Source organism: Dromiciops gliroides, chromosome 2, assembly GCF_019393635.1.
Source record: "Dromiciops gliroides isolate mDroGli1 chromosome 2, mDroGli1.pri, whole genome shotgun sequence".
In the NCBI taxonomy this organism is placed as follows: Eukaryota; Metazoa; Chordata; class Mammalia; order Microbiotheria; family Microbiotheriidae; genus Dromiciops; species Dromiciops gliroides.
The window spans coordinates 84,126,483-84,152,753 of NC_057862.1; the positions used below are offsets into that span (position 1 = coordinate 84,126,483).

The 26,271-nt window shown below is 36.5% G+C and overlaps 1 protein-coding gene and 1 pseudogene across 1 annotated transcript in view; one reads left to right on the top strand and one right to left on the bottom strand.

Annotated features, from left to right (window-relative positions):
- KIF20B (kinesin family member 20B) overlaps window positions 1-26,271 on the bottom strand; it is a 101,777-nt gene that overhangs the window by 32,230 nt on the left and 43,276 nt on the right. The window contains 7 exon segments of the mRNA XM_043986042.1: window positions 189-344; window positions 1,846-1,985; window positions 3,778-3,903; window positions 7,334-7,394; window positions 10,419-10,538; window positions 18,595-18,733; window positions 22,339-23,578. Of these exon segments, the coding sequence (XP_043841977.1) occupies window positions 189-344; window positions 1,846-1,985; window positions 3,778-3,903; window positions 7,334-7,394; window positions 10,419-10,538; window positions 18,595-18,733; window positions 22,339-23,578 (1,982 nt within the window).
- LOC122744981 lies at window positions 14,360-14,433 on the top strand (annotated as a pseudogene).

Below are 26,271 nucleotides of genomic sequence, written 5' to 3' on the forward strand. Positions count from 1 at the left end.
GCCCAGAGGAGAGCAAGTGGGCTCTTTTCTTTGCCTGAGGAAAACTGAGAATCTAGAAAGGGGACAGAGAAAAAAAAAAAAATATATATATATATATATATATATATTTTTTGAAATTGATTAATGTCCCAGGGGCTGTGATGAAAGGGAAATCAAGCAAGCAAAGGCTCTCTAAGTCTCCCACCTACCACTTCACTATGAAGTTGTAAACAACGGGCTCGGTCTTCAGCATATTTTTTCATCTCTCTGTTTCGATGGTTCTCAGCTTCTTTCGCTTGAGTGATAAGCATTGTTTTTTCTTCTAACCATTTCTTTCTGTCACCTTGATGTTTTTGTTCTGATTCCTATACACAAAAACATTAAGAGGAGCAAAATTGTTTAGAATAGCTTACACAGGGAAGGTTTGCAAAAGTTCCTTCACTGAAGACTTTTGAAAACAAAGCCCGTAATTCTGCAAATTAAGGTTTCCTGGAAGGAGCAGAATGGACTAGCTTCTGGAGGTCTCTTCTAGTCAGGATTATAGTCATAAAATAATCAAATGTTCCTTAATTTAAGGATATTAAATACAGAAGAATTCTAAAAGCAATATTAAGATAATATCAAATTGAAGGGTAGCAATATTAGAAAGGATCTGAGGAATCTAGTCCAACCCCTTTGACTTATAGATGAGGAAATTTAAAATCCAAAAAGGTTTAATAAGTAACTTCCCCAAGGTCTCATCTTTTAGATCACAGGCCTGTGGTCTTTTGGCTGGTTACATTATAGGTACAACTGAACATGGAAGTAAATTAACATATTTGATGAGCTCTATGATTTGCAGTATCATTCTAGACTAAGAGAAACAATTGTAATATTTATAACAGCTTCATTTTCACACGAAGACATTCTCAATGTGGTTAATGTCATTTAGCTTCGTAACTTTAAAAAAATGTTGCTTTGGTAACGACACATTTGGATTTTCACACTAAAAAGTCATAATATTAGGATTCAATTTGGAAAACCTTTTGAATTATAAAGACTGAAGAGATTCCCTCTAAAGATCTCTCCCAGGTCTAAAGTTGTGAGCCTGTGAAATGAAAGTTATGTGTTAGCACTATGTTAGGTAAAGGGATACATTTATCTGCTATACAGAGCAGCCCATGAATTTAAGTTACCAAAGAAACTGCCTAATCTTTTTCTTTGTAAAGGTATTTGCAATTGGACAAACTAAATTTCGAAGAAACATACTGTAATACTAAGCAAAATTTGCTAAATTGTTTTTTGCCCCGTAATCTTCTATCACAAAACTACTTTTCAGATGACATTTCAAAAGGAGAGCCGCAGAATTGATGTAACATTTGGTAAATCCCAGGAAAGGAATTAGTCATCTACTACGCAGGCCCAGATGCAGCAATTCTATTTTTTTTTTAAATCAAAATGACGTTAATATAAAAGAAATTCAATTTCCCCAGATGTCATTTTTCTCAACCCATTTTCCCTAGGGAAATTTTAAGGTTTTAAAAAACTGGTAGAACTAAAAAGGAATGTGTGGCCAATACTGAAATGGATGAAATTCACCATTATCCAGGGAAGAAAAAGAATCTCAGCTTGCAGAAGCCTAAGACTTACCAGCTGCAAATTTTATTTCCATGGCACCAAACTTTGTTTTAGCTTGCCATTTAACTTTCCTAAGTACCCAATCAAATATGTATATCTGTGTGTATTTATATGTAAAAATGTATAGAATATACAGATTACACTCCCCCTCCCCAGGTTTTAGTAGAGAGTTCACTAACTCAGTCAACTTAAATTGACTAGTCTAATGCATTTACATATAATTAGAAATAAAGATCAAATAAATATTACCTGTAACTCTTCTTGTAACTGATTGAGCTTTTCACTAAGTAAATCTGTGTTATCCTTATCACTTTGATTTGGGTTTTGTGGCCCTTGATGACTGATTTTAGTTTCCAGATTCTTGTATTTTTCCTTCCATTCTTCCAGCTCTAATGATAAACATAAGTGGACCAAGAGAAAGTGGGAAGTGAGAAAGAAATTTGAAAAACATAAAATACCATACAGGTACATGATTTTACATTTATTTTTGTTTTGGTCCAGATCTATGATTTCTGTGAAAAAAATTCCTTCTATTATGTAAATCAGCCATTCAAATGGAATTGATACACTTGCCAAGCACAGTGAAAAGTTGTGGCTTGCCCACAGTCTAATATGTATATAACTAGTATGTGTCAGAGGCAGGGATTGGAAACCACATCATCTTGGCTCCAAGGCCATCCTTCTAGCCACTCCTCTACATGGCTGTCATATAGTGCCATTGCTACTTATTGCCTACATAACCACTCCATGTGCTCAGCAGACGGGGCCAATTCTGATGATGCTGAGAGACCGGACAGGACATCTAAGGATACAACAACTGGAGTACTGCTAAGATGTAAGGCTGTGAGTAGGGATAAAGGTGAGACCCAGTGGTTACCAGCCTAAGATGTCCTCAACTACTACAGCAGAAATACAAATGTTGCACACTCAATGCAAGTAAGCCACTGCCCAATTGTCCCTACTCTCCATAATGGTTGAGATTTTTCAGCCTTGTTTCTTTTTTTTTTGGTGAGGCAATTGGGGTTAAGTGACTTGCTTAGGGTCACACAGCTAGTAAGTGTTAAGTGTCTGAGGCTGGATTTGAACTCAGGTCCTCCTGACTTCAGGGCCAGTGCTCTATCCACTGCGCCACCTAGCTGCCCCTTTTATGGTGTTTTATCCACTGTGCCACCTAGCCGCCCCAGCCTTGTTTCTTAACAAGTATATGAGACTCTAGAATATGGGACTGATTCTAGTAAGATGAAATTCAATTAGGGAAAGGGTGAAGTCTTGTACTTGGCACACACAGAAACAATCAGCTTCACAAGATAGGGAACATAGCAATTGTTCTCAAAAAGATTTGAGGGTTTTTGAGGACTTCAAGAACAAATGAGTCAGTAGTGTGATGTGATGGCCAAAAAATCTAGTAGGATCTTGGGCTGCACAAAATGGGCAGAGCATCCAGGAGCAGAAATAGAATCCAGTCCCACTGTATTCAGCCCTTATGAGACTTCATTTGGAGCACTGTTCTCGGGTCTGGGCATCATAGTTTAAGAAGGAAATTGATACGGTAGAGAGTGCCCAGAGGAGGGGCACCAGGATGATGAAGGGCCTGGAATACGTAGCCTATGAGGATCATTTGAAGGAAATGGGCATGTTTAACCTGAGGAAGAGAACACTCAGGGGTCCAGGATAGGTCCTGTGAAGAAGAGATTAGACTGGCTCTAATCTGGCCCCAGAGAAAAGAACCGGGAGCGATGGTGTAGAAGTTTCCAAGAAGCCAATTTAGACTTGTTAGGAAAAACTTCCTAATAATTAGAGCTAACCTCAGTGTCACAGAGGGCTTCGAGATGTGTTAAGTTTCCCCTTTGTGGAGATTTTCTAGCAGACGCTGGACAATCACTTGTCGGGTATGTCGGGCATTCCTTTGGTCTATGAGCTGGACTAGAAGGCTACTGAGGTTGCTTCCAAATCTCAAATCTTCTGATGCTGTGTCCAAGTTCCTTCTATGTCTTCCAGCTTTGTCTACACTTGTTTACACTATCTTCTGTATTTATTACATATACAATTTTGGTATTTATAAAAGTAGAAAGGGAAATCCAAGAAATTGGAAGATCAAAGCTATACACCTGAGATATTCCAAATCATGAGATATAGGTAGATAGACAGACAGAAAGATAGATAGATTTTTTTTTTTTTTACCAGAGTTTAGACTTGCAACTTCTTCTGCTCTGGCCTCAAGCATTTCCTCCATTTCTACTTGAGTTTGCTCCTGTTCTTCCATTGTTGCTCGCATTCCTTCAATTATTTTCTCTTTGACATCCAGATCTGAAATTTTTTAGAGTCATTTCAAATATCATTGCCATTCTAAGTATTCCATTTCCTTTTAGTCCTTCACAATTGAGATACTTCTAAAGTACATGAAAATATTTTCTAGATAAAGGTAACACTTTCAAATATACTTAAAATATATTCAAAACTCTTTAATCTTAAGACTTAGGATAAAGTTTTATTAAGCAACATTTCTGACATCCTTTGGTTTTATAAACAAGTTTTGAACAATTCTGACAGGACTCATTTCTGTACTTGGTACCCAAATACAGACTCAATCCAAAAATTAAGGCTTTAACTAAAACAAAGTCATCTGGTTGAACAAAAACAAACTGAAAAAAATATATAAATTTCATTTACATTTATACAAATAACATAGGACAGGGTAGACAAGCATCTATTCTTACTTCCATTTTTTATATAAAGGAATAAATAGCAGAATATAAAGAAGACCAAAAGTTGTGCAAAAATCAGTGCAAAGAATAACAAAGACCACTACAATTTAGATCTGCTAATATTCTTCTTTTTGTCAAATGCTTTTTGCCTGGATCCTGGTACCAAATGCTGTGAAATTGATTTTATGTTCTTAAAGAGGGAAAAAATGACGCTTTACCTTTAACTGTGATCTTAATGTCCCGATGTATGACTTTGTTACCACTATGTATACATGAAGTGCTTCATTTGAACTTTAAGAAGAAATTCGATTTGGTGTGGTCACAAACTAGCCAATCTAGGTTTAATAAATGTACCAAGACTTATACATGTACACAAGGATTGTTCTTCTAAGTAAACACCTGGAGAAGTTGGATATTTATTCCACTGATGCATCAGTCTTCGAACCTCATCATTCAATTGACTCTGCCCTCTGAAGCTACCAAGGGTGTCTTTAGTTGTCAAATAGGATGGTCTTTTCTTAGTCCTTAGCCTTCTCAATCTCTTTGCAGAACACTTTATACTGCCGGATACTCTCTCCTCCCTGGGTTCTCATGGCCCTACTCTCTCTGGTCTTCCCACCTGACTGATTCTTTTCAATCTCCTTTGCTGGATCATCACCAATATCACGCTTCCCAATTGTGAGTGTTTCCCAAGACTGTCCTAGGCCTTCTTTTCTTCTCCATCTGTACTTCCCCTTTTGGCAATCTCATCAGCTCCCAAGGGTATATGACTCAGATATATGTATCTACCCCCAGTCTCTTCTGAAAGTCTCCAACATCAAAAAGTACCTATTGGACATTTCAAATTGGATATCCCCAAAACATCTTACCCTCAGCATATCCCAAATTGAATTATCTTTCTGCATTTGGGACCCAAACCCTACCTCTTCTAAAGTTTCCTAATTTTATCCAAGATAGCATCAAACCATCCTTTTGGGCTCCCAGGCTTGTAACCTAGACATTATCATGAACTTCTCACTTTGCTGCACCCCACATATTCAATCAGTTGCTAAATGTTGCCATTCCTAACTTCACAATATCTCTCAAATCCTACTGATTTCCAATACTCACATAACCACCACTTTAATTCATGCCTTCTTCACCTCTCCTCAATCCAGGATCAGCAAAATATAGGCCAAGGAACAAATCAGAACAGCTGGTTTTGTATGGCCCACATGTTAAGAATGAATTTGTTAAAAAAATTTTTTTTAATACAATAAAATTTTCTTTTTAAAAATGTAAAGCTTTCTTAGCTTGCTGGCCTTACAAAAACTCAGGCAGTATTTTGCTGATCCCTAGTTTGCTGCAGCAGCCTCCTCACTGGTCTCCCTGCCTTGAGCTCTTGAGCTTTTCAAAACTCTCCAGTCCGCCCAACGCACTGGCACCTGAGTGATTTTCCCTAAGCATGCATCTGACCATGTGACTTCCCTACTCAATTCCAGTGGCTTTCTATTGCCTCTAAGATAAAATATAAACCCCTCTTTTTGGCCTTTAAAGTCCAACACGATCTGGCCCCAACCTCACTGGCCATTATTCCTTATCCTATATTCTGCAATCTAGTCAAAATGTCTCTCTCTATGGGGGCAGCTGGGTGGCACAGTGGATAAAGCACCAGCCCTGGATTCAGGAGGACCTGAGTTCAAATCCAGCCTCAGACACTGGACACTTACTAGCTGTGTGACCCTGGGCAAGTCACTTAATCCTCATTGCTGCCAAAAAAAGAAAGTCTCTCTCTGTTCCTTGCATACAATACTCCATTTCTCATCTCTATCCCTTTGCACTGGCTGCACCCCATGCTTAAAACACATCGACTCCACTTTTGCTCTATAGAGTCCTCTCTTCTTTTAAGGTACAGCTGAAGCACCATGTCTCCCCAAAGTCTTTCCTGACCTTCAATTGCTAGTGACCTTTTCCCAAACTACTTTGTATTTATGCACTTATATGTATTGCTGTTCACTAACTATATTTATGTTTTATATATCTTTATGAATACTTATCTGCTCCTCCATTAGGATGTAAGCTTTTTGTGAACAGGGATTGTTTTGTTTGGCAGCTAGGTGGCATAGTGGATAGAGCACTGGGCTCAGAATCAGGAAGATTCATCTTCATGAGTTCAAATATAGCTTCAGATACTTCCTAGCTCTATGACCCTGGACAAGTCATTTAACCCTGTTTGCCTCACTTTCCTCATCTGTAAAATGAGCTAGAGAAGGAAATGGCAAACCTCCCCAATCTTTGCCGAGAAAACCCTAAATGGGGTCACAGAGAGTAGGTCACAACTGAAAATGACTAAACAACAATAAAAATTGTTTTATTCAGTGACTTACAGTGAGCTTGACACGTACTGGGCACTTAATAAATATTTATGGACTAATTTACCATAAGGATTTAATATCAAAGTAGTTTCAAAAGAATAAAGCTACCCTTCCCCCAAATATAAACATTTTCCATTTGGAAGAGGCACATTTTTTAAAAAAGATACATAACCATGAGAGTACATATGGGAAGAGTTCATTATATATAAACTTAAAACTAATTCAGTAAAACACTACTCTGTGTAAAAGAAACACTTATGAGGCAGCTAGGTGGTATACTGGATATGGCCCTGGAGTCAGGAGGGCCTGAGTTCAAATCCAGCCTCAGACACACGACACTTACTAGCTGTGTGACCCTGGGCAAGTCACTTAACTTTCATTGCCCCACAAAACAAAACAAAACAAAACAAAACAAAACAAAACAAAACAAAACAAACAAAAAAGAAACACTTATTAGCAGGAATCCAGTCTTCTGTTTTTATAAGGTTTACAATCTATGCTAGTGTTTTTCCAAGAAGAATGTAAAAATGAGAAATCAATAAAACTTAGTCACACTTTTCCATTTTGTCAAAATAAGCACTACTAAATGCATTTTACTTAAGAAGTTGAAAAGAAATTTCAAAACAAATTCACAATAGAACACATTTAGCCCCATTTTATTAGTCTATTATTTCTTACCTTTGCATATGTTTTGATATTGTTGCATAACTTCTTCAGTATTCTGATTATTCAGCTGTTCCTGAAAAATTTAATGAAAATAGATTGATAAATCTATACCTTAAGCTTTAGACAGTGGAAAATAGGAAAACATTTATGAAACCTAGAATTTACTGCATCTAAGATGGTACCAGCTCAGAGCTTCAAAGTTGCTCTTACCTCGGAGAAGAACAGTCAAATCAACACAAACTCTCCCTTTACTTCCATATCTACCAAATTCAATAAACATCATGTTTACTTTCTCTCTCTTGATTCAAACTTAATAGGTAAGACCAGAAAGAAAGGCCCAATAACTGGAACTGATTATCCAGGACCTTGAAAAAATAGAAATGATCCAAGGAATTCTGTTTTCTAAGGGGCCAAGGTGAACCAACATGGGCCGTTCAGGTAAGTCCTATACCATTCCACATTGAGAGGTGAGGATTTGATTGGTGTGAAGCATTTCTGGTGTAGGAAAATCCTTACAGGTCAGCAACTTATATGTAACTTATAGTTCTAAGTTAAGTAATGTGCTCAGTCACACAGCTAGTATATGTCAGAAGCAAGGCCTGAATAGAACATAGATCTTTCTGATTCCAAGGCTTGTGCTCTCTTCCTTAAATAATACTGCTATTTATTCACTGCTATGCCCCTCCCTTGTAATTTTTGAATATCATGTGCGTGAAAACAATAGTACCCACATTTCTTTGATTTCCCCCACTAGGGACTTCCTTTGCAACATCTAAATACCTCATTTTACAGATGAAGAAACTGGTACTTACCAAAGATCACAAAGCTAACAAAGGAACTCAAACACAGGTCTTCCTTACCGCTGCTGTTACTACTTCTACAAGCTAATATTTATATAGCATTTACTATGTGGCAGGCATTGTGGTACATGCTTTACAATTATTATCTCATCTGGTCCCCATGACAATCCTGGGAGATGGATGCTATCATTATCCCTCTTTTTGCAGATTAGGAAACTGAGGCAAACAGAAGTTAAATAATTTACCCAAGGTCACATAGTTAGAGTCTTAAGTTAGATTTGAACATAGGTCTTCTGGACTCCAGGGCAGCTAGGTATGTACATGGATAGAGTGCTAGGCCTGGAGTGAGGAAGATTCATCTTCCTGAATGAATCTAAATCTGGCCTCAGACACTTACTACCTTTGGGACCCTGGGCAAGTCATTTCTCCCTGTTTGCTTTGGGTTCCTCTTCTTTAAAATAAGCTCATCTACAAAAAATGGCAAACCACTGTAATATCTTTGCTGAGAAAAACCCAAATGGGGTTGTGAAGAGTCAAATATAACTGAAATGACCAAACAACACCTTCCTGACCCCAGGCCCAGTGCTCCAGCCACTACACTACCTAGCTGCCCTTTCCACTATTCTTTCTACTACCCTACACTGCTTCCCTAGTAGGATCATAATATCATATATCAAGAGCTGGAAGGGGCCTCAAAGGCTATCTCATCTCAAATCTTTATTTTACATTGGAAGGAACAACAAGGATGTTAAATGACTTATCCCAATATCAAAGGTGTTTTCTCTGTGTGTGTAAAATATCATATATATTATATATGTGCATATAGATATATATGTATGCGTATAGATACATGTACATACATGTCTTTATATTAGTTATGTATTTTTCATATCTAAGGTTAGGATAAGACTATAGTTAATTACTAAAGATAGAAATAGGGCTAGAGAATACAGTGATAGGGACAGTTTCTTTTTTTTTTAAAGGCATATGGTAAGCATGTTAGAGATAATATTAAGGAAAGCAATAGGGCTGGTGAATAGGGACCAGTTAATTACATAAATAGGTTTAGGCAAGCAATGGTAAAAGGAATGAAGTTAATGTTAGAATTAGATGGGAAGTAGCCTCAAAATTCAACTATTCAATTAAGTTCCAAAGAAAACAAAAGCCTAACCTTTGAATAGGCTTTAAATGCATCCTAATTTGCACAATTTTGCATAAGTTTATTCTTGCATCCAGTACTCAACAATCAATGTCAAATTTCTATTAAATGTATCTTTAAGCTCCCTGAAAACACCAGGATTTTGGACACAATTAAAAAAAAAAAGCTCACAACCCACAAATTTAGAAATAAATGTCAAAAGATGGTGGGTGGGGCAGCTAGGTGGCACAGTGGATAAAGCACTGGCCCTAGATTCAGGAGGACCTGAGTTCAAATCAAGCCTCAGACACTTGACACTTAACTAGCTGTGTGACCCTGAGCAAATCACTTAACCCTCATTGCCCCGCCCAAAAAAAAAAAAAAAGAGAGAGAGAGATGGTGGGTGATACTCAATGATGTTTTAGGAGAAAAAATATATGACAATATCTTTGTAGAAATAAAGTGATCTAAGCTTATTTGTCACCATGCCAGCAAATTAGAAGTAGTTCTTAGGCCTTTCAAGAAGAAGAATAAAGGGGTAGCTATAGCAGATCCCTAACCTACTCCATGTCAACCACACCACAGAGGAAAGGAGAGAAAATCTCTAACAACAAAACACCTCCAGGGAGGACATGTTCTCCCATTGTATGAAATGCCTTTTCTTTCTCCACTTCCTTGCTGAATTCTGACCCATACTTTAAAATCCAACTTAAATACTACCTCTTTGATGAATATTTCCCACCTCATTCAGCCTGCCCCACCAGACCTCACAAAGATCTTTGTTTGCCTCTAAAGCATTATTTTATAATACCTGTCTACTTATGTCATATCACTCCATTAGATTCCATGAGGTAACGCATAGTATCTTATTTTAATTTTGTATCTATTTCCAAGATCTAACACAATGATATGAGCATAATGAAAACTTAATAAATGTTTGTCAAATCAAATTGAATTACTTTAATTAAAAGCTTTCTTTGTCACAAGAGCTAAGGAAGATTAAATTTAAATAAGTAAATTTTCCTTTTTAAAATGGAGATTAAAAAAAATCTTATTTTTAAAAGATCAAAAAAACTGAAATAATTTGCTTCTGCATTTTACCAGACATTAAACTACAGCAAAGAGAAATTGCTTAAATCTCAAAAAAGAAACACATTACCTTAAGCTGTTGAATAGTTCGCTGTTTGATATCTAATTCCTGGGAAAATTGGTTTTTCATTTTCTCAAGTTCATTAACTTTATTCCTCAGTAATTTCTCTTGGTCACGCATTACAGATATCTGCAAAGAGTAATGTTTATTAAACAGTCTGAGCACTTTTTAAAGAAACAATTAACAATCTTGACCATTTTTAGAAGATTTACATATTTTTACAGATATTAAAAAAAAGTCTAGCTTTCATCACTATATAAGAAAGTGTAAAGATTATTCCTCATTGCTCTAACACAGAATACAGGCAAATCAACCTATTGTTTCATCTTCCATTGTTTTAAGAAACTCAGACATTTTAAATAAGTTAAATACTTTTATATAACGGCAAAATTTTTAATCGTGTGAAAAATCCAGTGTAAAGAATGCTGGATTTAACTTTAGAGGACATGGTTTCACATCCCAACTTTGCCACTAATTAGTGGCCTGCATGACTTTGGACAAGCCCTTTAGGCTCTATGGGCCACAACAACCTTCTCTGTAAAATCAGGGATCGGACCCAAGTACTTCAAAGGTCCCTTCCAATGCTATAATTCTACAAGAATATATGATTCCATGTTAATTATCCTCTCTCTAGTGCCACTCCTGGAAAAGCAATGTACAACAAAAAGAATACTGAAGCTGGAGTTAGAAGGATTGAATGTGATTATCAGGTCTATTACTTTCTACTTGTATGACCCTGGGCAAATAACCTCCCCTCTCTCTGGGCCAGTTTTCTCATTTGTGAAATGATATTAATTGGCCTAAATGATTTCTAAGGTTCCTTCCAGCACTGGGTCCTTTGATACTTGCTGTATTACAAGTATAGGATAATGGCTGCTATCAACGTTTTGGTTTTTGGGGGTTGTTTTTGCAGGGCACTGAGGGTTAAGTGACTTGCCCAGGGTCACACAGCTAGTTAAGTGTCAAGTGTTGGATTTGAACTCAGGTACTCCTGAATCCAGGGCCGGTGCTTTATCCACTGTGCCAACTAGCTGCCCCCAAAGTATTTCTTAAAGCACTGAGAAGCTTGGCCTATTTGAATCCAGAAGCAATAAGTAAATTAATTGTCCAAAGGGATAAATAAATGATGACTAATTATAATGATAAGTCAACTTAAACACTAAAAACTATGTTATCCTAAATTATTAAGTTTTTAACCAAAGTTGTTCAACTACAAAATTATTTAAAATCTAGAAATCCATGTCTCTAAGTCATCTTAAACTCAAAGGTCTAATTCCTTATACTAACACAGGAAGACTTATGGTACTAAACTTAGGAAGAACAATGGCTGAACCCAGACTAGATATACTTAAGTCTAAGATTTCTCAGGCCTTACTCATATTCCATTTATTTATAGAGAGAAAATATACAATCCGAGCTAATTTGTTGTTTATTTCTATCTTTGTTACCTAGAACAGAAGTGTCAGACACACTACCCACAGACCACATTTAATCTACCACATTACCATATGGTACAAATCAGATTAAAATATAAAAATACCTAATAAAATAAAAATACCATAAAACAAAACATAGATAATATTATACTTTAAAACTAAGTACTGGTGGCTCCGTTTTCGTTTGAGTTTGGCACTAATGATGCAGGGAATACCTTTTAGAGTCAGTAAAATATATAGAGTATAGAGGTTGATAATTAAAATGCAAATCTGAAATTGCCTCTAGATCACTTAAGCTAGGAAAAAACAGAAAGGAATGTAGTTTGCCTCAAAGGCAACAAGAGGAAGGAACCAGGGTGGGTGAGTTAAAGTGATAGAAAATAAACAGACTTTAGGGATCTTCATCTTTTTTTTTTTAAACCTGTTTCCCAAGAACTTCTGAATCTTTCCCTTTCTAAACTTCTCTATGCACAAGCATAGTTTTGATTTATTAATAAAAACTGTTAGCATTTAGGTTTCTTTTACTATAGAAGTGATTTATACTGTTTCTAGCACTGCAGTTTAGTCTTTTTCAGAAGTCGATTTTCTAGACCATCTCTAGTTTTAAACATTTCTATTCCATTTTTATTTTTAAGTACCTATTTCTCATTCCATTCTGAATTTTTTTTTTTTTTTTGCATTCTTCTGTAAGGTTTTAGAAATGATCAGGGCAGGGGCAGCTAGGTGGCCCAGTGGATAAAGCACCGGCTTTGGATTCAGGAGGACCTGAGTTCAAATCCGGTCTCAGACACTTGACACTTACTAGCTGTGTGACCCTGGGCAAGTCACTTAACCCCAATTGCCTCACCAAAAAATTAATAAATAAAATAATAAATGATCTATTTTTTTCTGTTAGCTTTATTTTACTTTAAAGTCATCAGGTTATAACATTTTATCTTTTTATTAAGCCTCTTTCAGAGTGTGTCGGTACTGTAGCTGGCTGCTCCTTACAAGATCTTGTATCAGAAAAGACAATTTTAGAGCCTTCTAATTGTCATTTAAATTCTCAAGTAAATCTGTGATCACACTGATGAGAACACTTCCTCCAACTGTGCAGATTATAACCCATCTAAGCTACCTCATCCCTCTCCAAATTGTAGTCCATGTCTTCCTACAAGTTTATCATAAGGAAAAGTAGAAAGGAGCAGATTAAGAGGCTGGACATTCCTTGGATCTCAGCTAGAGTGCACTGCAGCTACTCTCACACCCCCAGTGCTGCTGGCTGAACCCTCAGGAGCAAGCACTGAGCGTAATAGTTGTCATCCTTTTCGAAGAGTCACCCTCCCACCCCTGAATGCTTGACAAGGATGTCTGGGCAGAAGGACCTTAACTCTTACTGCTAAATAATCCTTCCTACTATTTTTTTGTTGCTCAAATAAGGAAAACAGGAGACGTGCTGCATTTTGAAGAGAAGACCCACAATTTATTTTCCAAAAGGTATCCCTCCAGAACTTAAAGATGATTTCAACATCAAAGGAACACTGAAGAGCCTCTGCGTATGTCCACATTTCATCAGTAAGAGTTTGTAATATAATTGAGAAAAAAACGAGATGAAAACTTAGAAGGTCAAAGATCCTAAACATGAAGGAGACCAGAAAAAGAGTTTGTTTTGGAAGTTTAGCAGAAGCCATTACTATCAACCACCAAAAGCCATAAGGGCAAAACCCTGCAATTTGTCAATAAAAAATTAATAACAAAGCCCTATGGATTCTTTAATGGGGGTGTACCTCCTATTTGAGCATTTTTCACAAAGGTTGTTCAGTCAGTGTGGAATTTTTTTTTTTGGGTGGGGCAATGGGGGTTAAGTGACTTGCCCAGGGTCACACAGCTAGTAAGTGTCAAGTGTCTCAGGCCGGATTTGAACTCAGGTCCTCCTGAATCCAGGGCCAGTGCGCCACCGAGCGGCCCCTGTGTAGGATTTCAATGGATGTTACCCACGTCATTCCCAAGTGCAGATGAACTATCTTTATCTTGTGAACAAACAATGTCTCAACTCAAAACAAGAGGATTTGGAATTTCCCTGTAGAAGAATATATTGTAATATACTTTGATGTGCACATTGATGATGAGGTTGATGCACACATTGCCAGAGTTAACTCAGCATTTTGGAGGTTTCAAAGAAAAGTGTGGGGGCAGCTAGGTGGCACGGTAGATAGAGCACTGGCCCTGGAGTCAGGAGTACCTGAGTTCAAATCCGGCCTCAGACACTTAACACTTACTAGCTGTGTAACCCTGGGCAAGTCACTTAACCCCAATTGCCTCACTAAAAAAAAAAAGAAAAAGAAAAAGAAAAGCATGGGAGATAAGAGGTATTAGACTGACTACCAAACTGAAGGTCTACAGAATCATTGTGCTGACCTCATTGTTGTCAGAAACCCAGAAACCCAGCTTGTGAAACATAGACAGCATACCACAGCACCATGCCAGGAAAGTGAATCACTTCTATTTGAATTGTCTTAAGATTCTGAAGATCATGTGCCTGCTTCGGCAGCACATATACTAAAATTGGAACGATACAGAGAAGATTAGCATGGCCCCTGCACAAAGATTCTGAAGATCACCTGGCAGAATAAGATACCAAACACTGAGGGCCTCTCTCGAGCTAAACTGCCAAGCATTCAAACTCTACTGCAGAGAGCACAACTCCATTGGGCTGGCCACATTGTTCAAATGCAAAATTTGCCTAAGAGACTATTTTATGGAGAACTCACAGAGGAGGTCAGAAAAAGTGATAGAAGGACATTCTCAAGTTCTCTCTTAAGAACTTTGGAATTGATTGTATAACGTGGAGACACTGGCACAAGACCGCCAAGCATGGCATGCCCTTATCAGAGAAGGTGCTCTGCTCTATGAACAAAACAGAATTGAAATAGTTCAAAGGAAATACGAGATGCACAAATTTAGAGAATCCAACCCAAATGTTCACATGAATTATTTGTGCCGGAGATGTGGTAGAGCATTCTGAGCTTGTAATGGTCTTGTATGATATGATTATGGATTTGAGTCAGATTAAACTCTGACCATGGGGTCTGGAAGGTACCCAGACCTGCCCCAGTATAGTTTGTTAGAAGTTTATTGCTTGTCAAAATTCTCACTGTCTCCTTTAAGTTTTATTGCCAATTAACAGTATTTTTACTTCTGCTCAGTCTCCCCACTTGTCAGCTACATATTAGTTTTGTCTGCAATCTATCATGTGTCAGAACCCCAGTCAGTGGGTCAGGGAGTTTGCCCACCAATTCAATACTCGGGACTCAAGAAGAAAGGATGGGACTAGGCACAGAATGCAGCCATTGAGTTGAGACCAGATGTTAAGTAACATTGTCTCTTTTTTTCTCAGAGCAGAATCCCCTTGGCCTTGGGGTCCCAACAATGGATTATTCTTTTCTTCCCAACATAGCCGAAGATAAATTTTAACCCTGTCATCCTTATCTTTAGAGACAGGGGCCTGGAGAGGGGAGTCAGTGGGAACTGTGAGATGTGAAACATCTGACTCTCACTCCCCTGTTTCCTTTTCCTTTGGTTTGACCTTGTTCCCCCTCCCCTTTTCCCCCTTGTCCCTGGAACACGTATGCATGTCTCCATACGCACCCTGGGTGAGACAGGATTGGATGTTAGATTGTGAGCTCATCCACCCTAGGTGTATGTGGGGACAGTCCTTTTCAAGATTACTATAAAAACCTAGAGGATTGGGCATATCTTTGCAAGACTTCAATGTGTAATTGGGTTTTGCCCGTCCTCATGAGGATGTAATAAATCTGTCTCTGCTTGACTTGGTGGTCTCCTCGAGTTATTTGGGTAAACTGAGGCAGTTTGCTCCATACAGTCTGATCAGTCACAGGTGTAAATGCTGTAATTTGACTCTAATCCAGTGATATCATTTTGGTCCTCTTTGAGAACAAAGGACAGCAACCAATCGATATACTTTGATATGAAAAGACCAGTGATTTCCAAATCATCTCATATATCTGAGTAGCTAAAGAACTATATTTCTTTACAGAGATATTTGGGGCTTCACCTGAATGTTCTACGAAATAACAACTGATAAATATTCAGATGCAAGAATTGGATTAGCATGGTTTTTTAAAGATGTAATTAGAATATGAATTTGAAATAAAATTGTCTTTTCAGGAAAAAGCAATTGTGGTTTAAGAAAAATATCTAAAGAGATTAAAAAATGGTCCCCTTTCCACAAATGCAAATTAGTCTTGCAGACAGGAATTATTCTTCCTCATGAAATTAATAGCATATCTTTTTATTTGGGATTTTGTTTCCTGAACAAGTGTGAGGGCAATTATAAATTTTTTTGAAATGTCTGCATCTTAGTTTAGTTGGGCCTGGGTCAGAACTCTTAGAGAGAGCTATTTAACTATTAAATCTTGTCTTACAGAGGCTTTTTCTGTATTTTTTTATTTTAGGAGGCTTTATAAATATTTCACATATAAATATGTTACAATAAAGCTTAACTCTATCTATAGCATTTGTTTTTTCTTCAAAGTTTAAGGCTGCTTATCTTTAAGGCTTCTGAATGTATATTTGGCCAAATAAGTTTTGCCACACTTGTTAATGCATTAATTGTTTGAGGTTGTGGGTTTTTTTTAAGTCCACCACAAGATTGTACATATATAACCTATATCAGATTGCTTGCTGTCTTGGGTATAGGGGAGGCAAGGGAGGGAGGGAGGGAGAAAAATTTGGAACTAGAAAACTTATAAAAATGAATGTTGAAAACTATCCTTACATGTAACTGGAAAAAAAATAAAATACTAAAAAAAAAAAAAAATCAAGTGCATCACAAGACGAATTCCCCAAACTAAGAGCCTTCCTTGTTTCTTTTATTATTGGAGTATGTGGCTGCCTACTTATTATTACCATGTGTTAGCCATTTGCTTTTTGCTCTTACATCTCCTCAATACTTACACCAGGTTCTCTTCCAGATTTCTTATTTGTTATCTGTTACAGTCTGCACATATACCATGCACCAGTTTTACCATCCTCTGTAATACTCATTTTTCATTTTTCTGAGACCCAAATGTTTGATGATTCAATCACACAATACAGTAAATAGTGGTATTAAAAAAAAATAAACCTTAACAGTAATGCACTACTGGTGAAGTTGAGATATGGTTTAACCATTGCAGATATGGGTTAGTAGAAATGCAAGTGATTGAACTGTCTATGCCCTTAGACCAGGGAAATGTACAACACAGCCTATAGGTCAAGAAAGTCAAATAAGAATCAAAAATCCAATACAGGCCACAATGTTCATAGAAGGATTCTTTGTGATTACAATTAGAAACAAAGTGCTGCTGCCCATTGATTTGGGAATGCCCTAAAAAACTGATATATGAATGTAATGAGCAATTATTATACAGTAAGAAATGACAAATAGGAGGAACTGAAACATGAAAAGATTTATATGAACTAAAGTGAAGAAATAAGCAGAATCAAGACAATAATAACAATAATAATAATAACAAAAATAACAATGACCACAATAATGCAAACAAAGAAATCATTAAAATGAAGTTGAACTCCTGAATAATGGAAAAAGAGTCTTTCAAAGCACTGAGTTGGGAGGCTAATATATATTCTGTTAGACAAGGCTTCTCTATTAGATGTAGCTATTTAATTGTTTTTCTTTGTTACAAGGCATGGTTCAATCTGGAAGGAGTGGGGAAAATGATTCCCCCTAAAGTGTAAAGACAAAAGATATTCATAAATCTTTCTTTTTTTTAAAGATGGGCCCTAGTTTAAAAAAAATGAAGTAGATTAATGAATAGGCTAGATAATGAAGAATCAAAATCAAATGAACTCAATTACTCAGCATTTGTCAAACCCAAGAACAAAAATTACTTGGGGAATGTGGGAAAACTGGAAAACAGTCTTGGCAGAACATCTTACTTTATATACGATAGTTAGTTAGAAATTGATAAGTGATCTAAACATTAAAAGTCAAAACTTTGAAATATTAGAAAATAAGGTAACTTTCACAGCTATTATCAGGAGTTCTTAGTCAAACAAGGGACTGAGGCAGTCATAAAACATAAAATAATTTCAATTACATGAAATCAAAAAGCTTTTGCAATAAGCAAATCAGTGTAATTAAGTTAAGAAGGGAAGCTGTGAATTGGGGGAAAAATCATTTACACAGAATATCTCTGAAATGGGTTTGATATATAAGATAGTATAGAGAACTAACAGATAGAAGGCCAAGACCCATTCTTTAATGGTATGTATGTGCATGTGTGTGTGTGTGTGTGTGTGTGTGTGTGTGTGTGTGTCTATTTCCCCACCTTCCTGCTTCCACTTTTCCTTTCTTTTATTTTTCTTTCCCTCTACTAGGCAGAAGACAAAATTGAAGAGTTATATTTCTTTAATGTCATAATTTTTCATGATTTAACATTTTTCATTAAATGTTGTACATTGTGGTAGTGATTACTTTATGTTCGAACATTTTTCATCTCTGTATGCTGACTTTTTAGAATTGTTCCTTGCTGTTTCTTTTATGAGTCTTGTAATTAATTTTTTCTGAGACTTCCAAAAAGTTTCCAATCCCAATTCTAATGTTACATGCTAAATATAGTAATTATTACTAAAGTTTTTTTTTTTTAACTCTTGACTTTAGGGGTAAAGACTCCCATTACTAAAATTACTTCACAATATCCTATCCACTTGATAGAAAAATCTGTGACAAATCTGAAATAACTTACTTCTTTTTGTACTTGCTCAATCTGTTTTTTGGCATCAGCAAATTTCTCTTTCAGATCAACATAGTCTTCTTCTTTCCGCTGAAGATCTTCTTTCAGTTTATGTGTAAGAGAAGAGTTGGCAGAGAGTTCTTCCTTCAATCTTAAAAACATCATAAAGTTACTTTCTAATAGTAAAGGATCACAGGTGGTAAGTGTTTAAATACCATTTTACACAATTACATCTTATTTCAAATGTTTAAAAATTCAAACTACAAAAAGTCATAGTAAACCAAGGTCATAATATCTTGCATTCAAAAAATTAAAAACCAGGACTTCCAGATAAGATGGCTGCCTGAACAGAGGTTGGAAGCCCAGATCCCACCCTAACTGCTCCAACAAGAATCTACAAAATGCACCAGTGTAAGAGATGATCCAGAAATCTGAAAAACTACAGTGACTTCTTCCATTTCAGAATTACAGAAAAAAGTCAGCCAGAAGACCATAAGCAATAATAGCAAAGGGAGTCACTAGCAGACCCAGTACCAGCTCTAACAAGCCAAGAGCGCTCCAAGTACAATCAGGCCAAAAATACATTCAACCTAGAAGATTCACTACTCAGAGGCAAAGGAAACAGAAACTGCTCCCAAGGTAGTCAAAAACTCATAAGGTTGGGTTTTGAAAGTACAATGACCAGTGCAGGAAAAGCAGCACTTAGACAATATAGAGGACTTGGAAGACCCAGTACTGTGAACTTCAAATATTTAGGGGGAACCTGATCCAGAGACAGAAGTCAACACAGGATCCCAAGAGATCCAACCACTCCATTTAAAAGTGCAGCACGTAGACTAGGAATGTAGACTAGCCTTGGTACAACTCCCCAATTCAAGAATTAAGACTGGAAATATAAGTCAATGGAAGAAAACACTGACCCCTATAAATAATTATTTTAGATACAGAGCTGCCCAGAAATCTAATGTAGAAGGAAATAGCAATTCTATAACAAAGGCCCAAAGGGAAAAAAAATCCCACAAAGTTGATATAAATATCTAGAACAAATGTTGCAAAGGATTTTTAAAAATTAAATTTAAAACTCTTTAAGAATTAGAATAAACAACTTGGGGAAAAAAATGATAAACTTTATCCAAGAAATGGATTCCTTGAAAACAAAAATAGACCAAAGATAAATCAGTAATTCCAAGAGATAGGAAGAATTAGAACTAAAAAACAGGAAAACAAAATCAAAAGATTGAAAAAATAAAAGAAAAAGTAAGGTTTCTGATATATATAAAATGCTGACTAGAGAACAGGACACAAGGGGTTAATTTAAGCATCATTGGGCTCCCTAAAAAACAAGATTTTCTTTTTAACGTCTGGTCACTATATTCAAAAAAATCTTAAATGCAACTGCACAGATTGATTAAAAACAAACAAAATAAAAGATAGAAAGACCACCAGTCACCTTCAGAAAGAAAATCGGGGGCGGCTAGGTGGTGCAGTGGATAAAGCACCAGCCCTGGATTCAGGAGGACCTGAGTTCAAATCTGGCCTCAGACACTTAACATGTACTAGCTGTGTGACCCTGGGCAAGTCACTTAACCCCCATTGCCCCACAAGAAAGAAAGAAAGAAAGAAAGAGAGAGAGAGAGAGAGAGAGAGAGAGAGAGAGAGAGAGAAAGGAAGGAAGGAAGGAAGGAAGGAAGGAAGGAAGGAAGGAAGGAAGGAAGGAAGGAAGGAAGGAAGGAAGGAAGGAAGGAAGGAAGGAAGGAAGGAAGGAAGGAAGGAAGGAAGGAAGGAAGGAAGGAAGGAAGGAAGGAAGGAAGGAAGAAAGGAAGAAAATCAAAAAGGAAGCGTTCCAAGAGTAGTTTAGCCAAAGTCTAGAAAAAAATGTTGAAAGAAGCAAGAAAGGAGTCAAATACCAAGGATCCACCATCAGAATCACACAAGATCTAAGTTTCTACTACAAATGAGAGATCATAGAGTAAAATATCCCAAAAGGCAAGAATAATTTGTCTTGCAAAGCTAAGCATAATGTTACAAAATGGACTTTTAAGGGGGGGGCCTTTCAAGTAATTCTAATGAAAAGAACACAGCGGAACAGGAATTCTGAAATGCAATAACAAGACTCAAGAAAAACCTAAAATGGTAAATTTATTTGAGCAATTAAGAGATGATCAAGAAATCTGAAAAACTATAGTGTTAACATTTTGATAAGGAAAGTGTCCTTTCAGATAAACCTAACTTTGAATTGGAAAAAGGACAGTTGAATGTATGCACACATGAGTGCATACTGCAAGCATACATGCACACACACACACCCCTCAACAGCAGAATAAGTAAAAGGTGAGGGGGAGAGGAAGAGGGAAGATAATTCAGGGAAGGAGGGAATAATTGGGGTTAAAAGTAGGGAAAAGCAAAGATCTACAATCAAATGAGGAATGCCTGAATAAATTGTGGTAGATGAATGTACTGAAATATTGTGCCATAAAAAATTATGAAAGACATGATTTCAAAGGAATTAGGGAATTCTAATTGATGCAAAGTGAAGTGAACACACCCAGGAGCACAACAGCCATATGTAAAAATTGCTCCAATTCAATAATAATAATTAAAATTAAAACTGACAGGTCTGAGGTTTTAAGACCTTATATATGTCAAAATGACAAAGACAGTAAAAAACAATCATTGTTAGAAGCATTATGGAAAGACAGATACACTACTGGTGGAGCAAAGAACTGATCCAAATATTCTGGTAAATAATTTATAATTACATGAGTAAAGTTATCCATCTGTTCATACCCTCTGACACAGCAATCCCAATACTAGGTCTTATTACCCTAAATGACAAAAAAGTCTCATAGTGATGGAAATATTCTCATCAGTACTTTTTATTTTTTTTTTAAATAAAAGCTGTAGGGGCAGCTAGGTGGCACAGTGGATAGAGCACTGGCCCTGGATTCAGGAGTACCTGAGTTCAAATCCGGCTTCAGATACTTGACACTTACTAGCTGTGTGACCCTGGGCAAGTCACTTAACCCCAATTGCCTCGCAAAAAAACAAAAAAGCAAAGCTGTAAATAAGTACATCTTCACACATTAGGGGATTGGCTGACCAAACTGTGGCATGTGAACATAATAAAAAATCATTATGCTTCAAGGGATGAAAATATGAATAATTCAGACAAACAGAAAACTTAGTATGAAGAAATGATGTAGAGCTGAGAAATAACTAAGAAAATATACAAATGACTACCATAACATAAATGGGGAAACATGAGAAGACATTTCAGTTCAAAACAATGACTGATGTTGGTTCTAGATGACTGATATTAAAACACTTCCTTCCCCCCTCAGATAAGAAATGGTGAACTATGAGTGACATAGAAAATTTGGAACTGAAAAGGACCTTAGTTGTCAAGTCTAACCACTTGGTCTTAAAGAGATGGGAACTAAAAATCAGAGATAAAGGGACTTGACAAAGGTCCCAGAGGAAGCAAAACTGGGACTCAAAATCAGATCCCTGATTCCAAATCCGGTGCTCTGTCCACTGTGCCACAAGTGGCTTTCTTAGTGCTGTCAGTCACTTGTAACTACCATATCAGAAGTGATTTTGGTTTTGGTTTTTGGGTGTGGAAAGGCACTATGGCAGGGGGTCTCAGAAAGACATTATTGTACATAAGCAAAAGGCAATGATAAATTGTTTTGGTGTTTTTTAAAGTTTAGCTGTGTTGAAAACTAAATAATTTACTATTAATAAGTTTTGACTTACTTTTTTATTTCTTGGCTGTGATTCTCATTTTCTTTATCTTTTATCTGCAGCAAATTGTTCACATTTTGTAAATTATTCATCAGCTGTGTTACTTCCTCCTTTAATTTAGCTTCCTTGTCACTTAATTCTTTGGTATTTTTGCTGGAATTGTAAAGATTTTCTTCCAAATCTTTCAGATTTCTTTCCAGTTTTAAAATAACAGATTCTTTTTCCAGAACTACTTGTTCCAACTTAGCTAAATGGTTATCTGTGTCCTTCTTGGTCCCCAAGATAGTTTCAAGTTCCTTTATTTTCTCTTTCAGGCTGGTGATTTCTTGTGTAAATTCTGAAAGGGTTTTTTCTGACTGAACTACATGCTGTTCTTCAACAGCAAGCCTAAATGTTTTTCCTTCTAATTCTTCTAAAAGCTGTTTAATGATATTTTCTTTTTCCTTCAGTAGATTTTCCTGATTATTATTTTCACTGATATTCAGTTTTAGTTGATTGTTTTCCTCCTTAATAGTTCTCACTTCTTGATGTAAAATTTCAACTTGTTGTTCCAGTTCCTGGATCTGGTGGTTTTTATTGGAGGAGAGACTCACCATTGCCTTGCACTCTTCCCAAATTGCTTCAATACTACAATGAAAAGAACTCTTCCTCCTAAAACACTCAACACCAGATTCTTCAGCCTGTGCATTTACAGAACAGTCTTCAGCATCCATGGTGGATGGAGTATTTGGCGAATTATCAACAGGATTATCTTTCAGAGTGTCCGTTAGATTTTGTGATTCTGCCTTTAGAGTTTGAGACACAGAATCAAGCTTATGCAACTTGTCTATTTTTGTTTGCATTTTTTTTATTTGTGTCACTTTATTTGTGATGTTTTGTCTGGTTGTTGCTATCTCTTTCAGGAGTTCCACAACCTTTTCTTCCTGTTCTCGGTTTACGGTTTTCTGTGCACATAATTCAGAAATTGCACCCTCATAATCAGATCTAATTTGCTGAACCTCTATATTTAACGTAGAAATCTTCTCTTTTGAGCAGGACAACTCCTGCAACAAACCTGCAATTTGTTGATGTAATTCCTCTTTCATTGCCTTTTCGTTTGAAAGTTCCTTCTCCATAACAAGTACATTTTTCTGTAATCTTTCATTTTCGTCTTGTAAATCTCTAATTTCTGCTTCTTTTTTTGAAATGTTTTCTTGCAGATTTCCAGTTTCCTTCTGTTCTTCAGGGAGGGAGGCACTTAAATTAACAGGTCCTATAAAAATAAAATTGTTACTATTCTGGAAAATTTTGGTAATAAAAAAAATCTCTTTAAAAAAGCAAAACCATTCAAATAGGCAACATTTTGAAACCTAATGAAAATGCCTACATTTATCCCTAAAGAAATTAATATGAATAACTAAATCAAAAAATTTTGGATGATGTGTTTGATATGGAAGTCATAGTTTACTCCTAAACAGCTAGATCCTACTAAATGTCTATATTTTATACTTGTACTGTTCTTTGTGGTTGCCAAATTGTGTTTGTTAAATTATTGGGGGGCTAGATAGGGTTTTTCTAAAATACTTCTACTTATATATTAATGGCTTTTTATATAATAATGGCTATTGCACCTGTTTTGGCAGTAATCATTTATTATCAATTAATATTAAATATTAGAAGGATATTGACTGCATGGCATTGAACGAAGCAGAAAAATCCCCAGTGCCATATTGTCTCTAAGAGAGCACATGTCCCACCAGTCTATCCTGTCCTAAGAGAAGAGCGCTCACCAACTGGACAGCATTCCAAGCCTAGAGTACAAGCCTAAGATGGCAAAGGTAGGAGCTGGTGGTCTGGGCTTTTATTCTCTTTTGATAGAGGCAGGTCATTACACACTGATCAAAGCTAATTGGCTAGCATCATTCAATTCCACTGATTGACATGACTTGAGTGTGGTCCATATTAAAATGAGCTGTACCTTGATGACATCAGGGTCTAATGGGGGAGACCCCCTGAGGGGCAAAGGCTCATTCAGATAGGTGTGGTATAATCCTATCAGTTCACTGAACTAGACAAAAGAGTCTTAACTCCATTTCTTGGACTCACCTTGAACAGTAATGGGCCATGAAAGAGATTAGAACATTCTGAAGAACTGGGCTTTCTTAAATGGGGGGTGAGGGGGAGCTAAAATTGATCTGGGTCCCCCCAAGAAAACTCATTATTAATAATTATTTTTTCACAATACTAAGTATGAAGAATCCAAAGACTTCACAGAATACTTCTTTTCCAGGGTTATTTTGAAGAAAGGAGGGTCATGAAAAATAAGCTTAATTTGTAGAAAGGCATCCCTGAATCACATAGCTTTGCACTGAGTCTGAGTTTCAGGACATGAAGGACAATACAGAGGGAAGTTCTCCCTCAAAATGTTTCAAACCCAGTGCACCTAAAAATACACTTCAGCTCTTACCTACATCCCTGCCAACTATACTATAAACTTTTTGGTTTGGGAATTGTCTTCCAAACTTGAATACATTTTCCTTAAATTTAAAAGTTGATTCATTTTTCACTAGTCCAATGTTCTCCACATTAACCACATTGCCTTCCTGGTAAAATAACAATTTAGAACAATGAGGCCTAGGGGGCTGGGGAGGGGGGGGGAGTTATGACAACTCCATTTCTTTATTTTCCCTAGTTTTCACCTTATTAAATAGTTCTGAAAGACATTATCCCATAGCACAATTTTGACTATTCTGTTTCACAATGGTTGCTTAAGGGACAAATATTAACAAATATTTTTCATCTGCCTTCATCGAAACACTGAATTCTTTTTTATAAAAGGGGGGTAAAATGAAAAAGTAGTTCTTGTATCAAGATCTCTGGTATAAGTATATTGATAATGAACAAAAGCAGGAGGTCTTTTCCAATGATGTAACAAACTATCAATTATACATGTATATGTATATATGTATAAGTTTACACACACATATAGGTATATATTTGTAACCTTTTATCTTATATTAAATTTTTGTTCTTGTTCAGTTGTGCCTGACTCTTCGTGATCCCATTTGGGGTTTTCTTAGCAAAAATACTAGAGTGGTTTGGCATTTCCTTCTCTTGCTCATTTTTACAGATGAGGAACTGAGGCAAACAAGGTTAAGTGACTTGCCCAAGGTCACACAACTAGTAAGTGTCTGAAGCCAAATTTGAACTACGAAGAGGAGTCTTCTTGATTCCAAACCCAGGGCTTTATCCACTGTGCCATATAGCTCTTCTACTAACACCCTAACATGGATGACCATATGAGAAATAGAGAATACCCACATACAAACATCTTTGGTGAATGTACATTAAATATCAAATATTTATCAAAATATAGGTTATTAGGTAATATTTAGCAGACTCATAAATAATTCATTTTACACCATTTCCCCATAAAGTTTCTCTTATAAAATGAAAAAAGCTATTTTGCATTTAATTGGGCTGTCACAAAAACTATGCAAACATTCTATTTCTCCCTAAACAACTCACTATGCTACTCTTCAGTGTCTGTTCCAGACCTTGTCTCTACTTGAGCCTCCCAAAACACAACCTATCCCCACTTTCTCGGCCAAGGATCTCCTCTATGCTTCTGGAGTCTGAATTACCAATCACTAATTCAATTGACAGACGGTATTTCATCCTCTAATGTTCCTACAATTTTTGAGAAGAGGACTTGAGAATCACCAAGTGCATCTAGTAACAAAAGAAATCCCCACTGTAATATAACTAACAAGTAGTCTTGCAATCTCTTGTCTCATGACCTCTTGAGGCAGCATATTCAACTTTTCAACAGCTGTTTTTGAGGAAGCTTTTCCTGATGTTAAGTTTAAATAAAGTGACTTCCTTACAACTTTGACTCATTACTTCAAGTTAGATATCACTATGTTATTTCTGGCAGCCTCGGTTGTCCAAAGCATAGATGAGAGC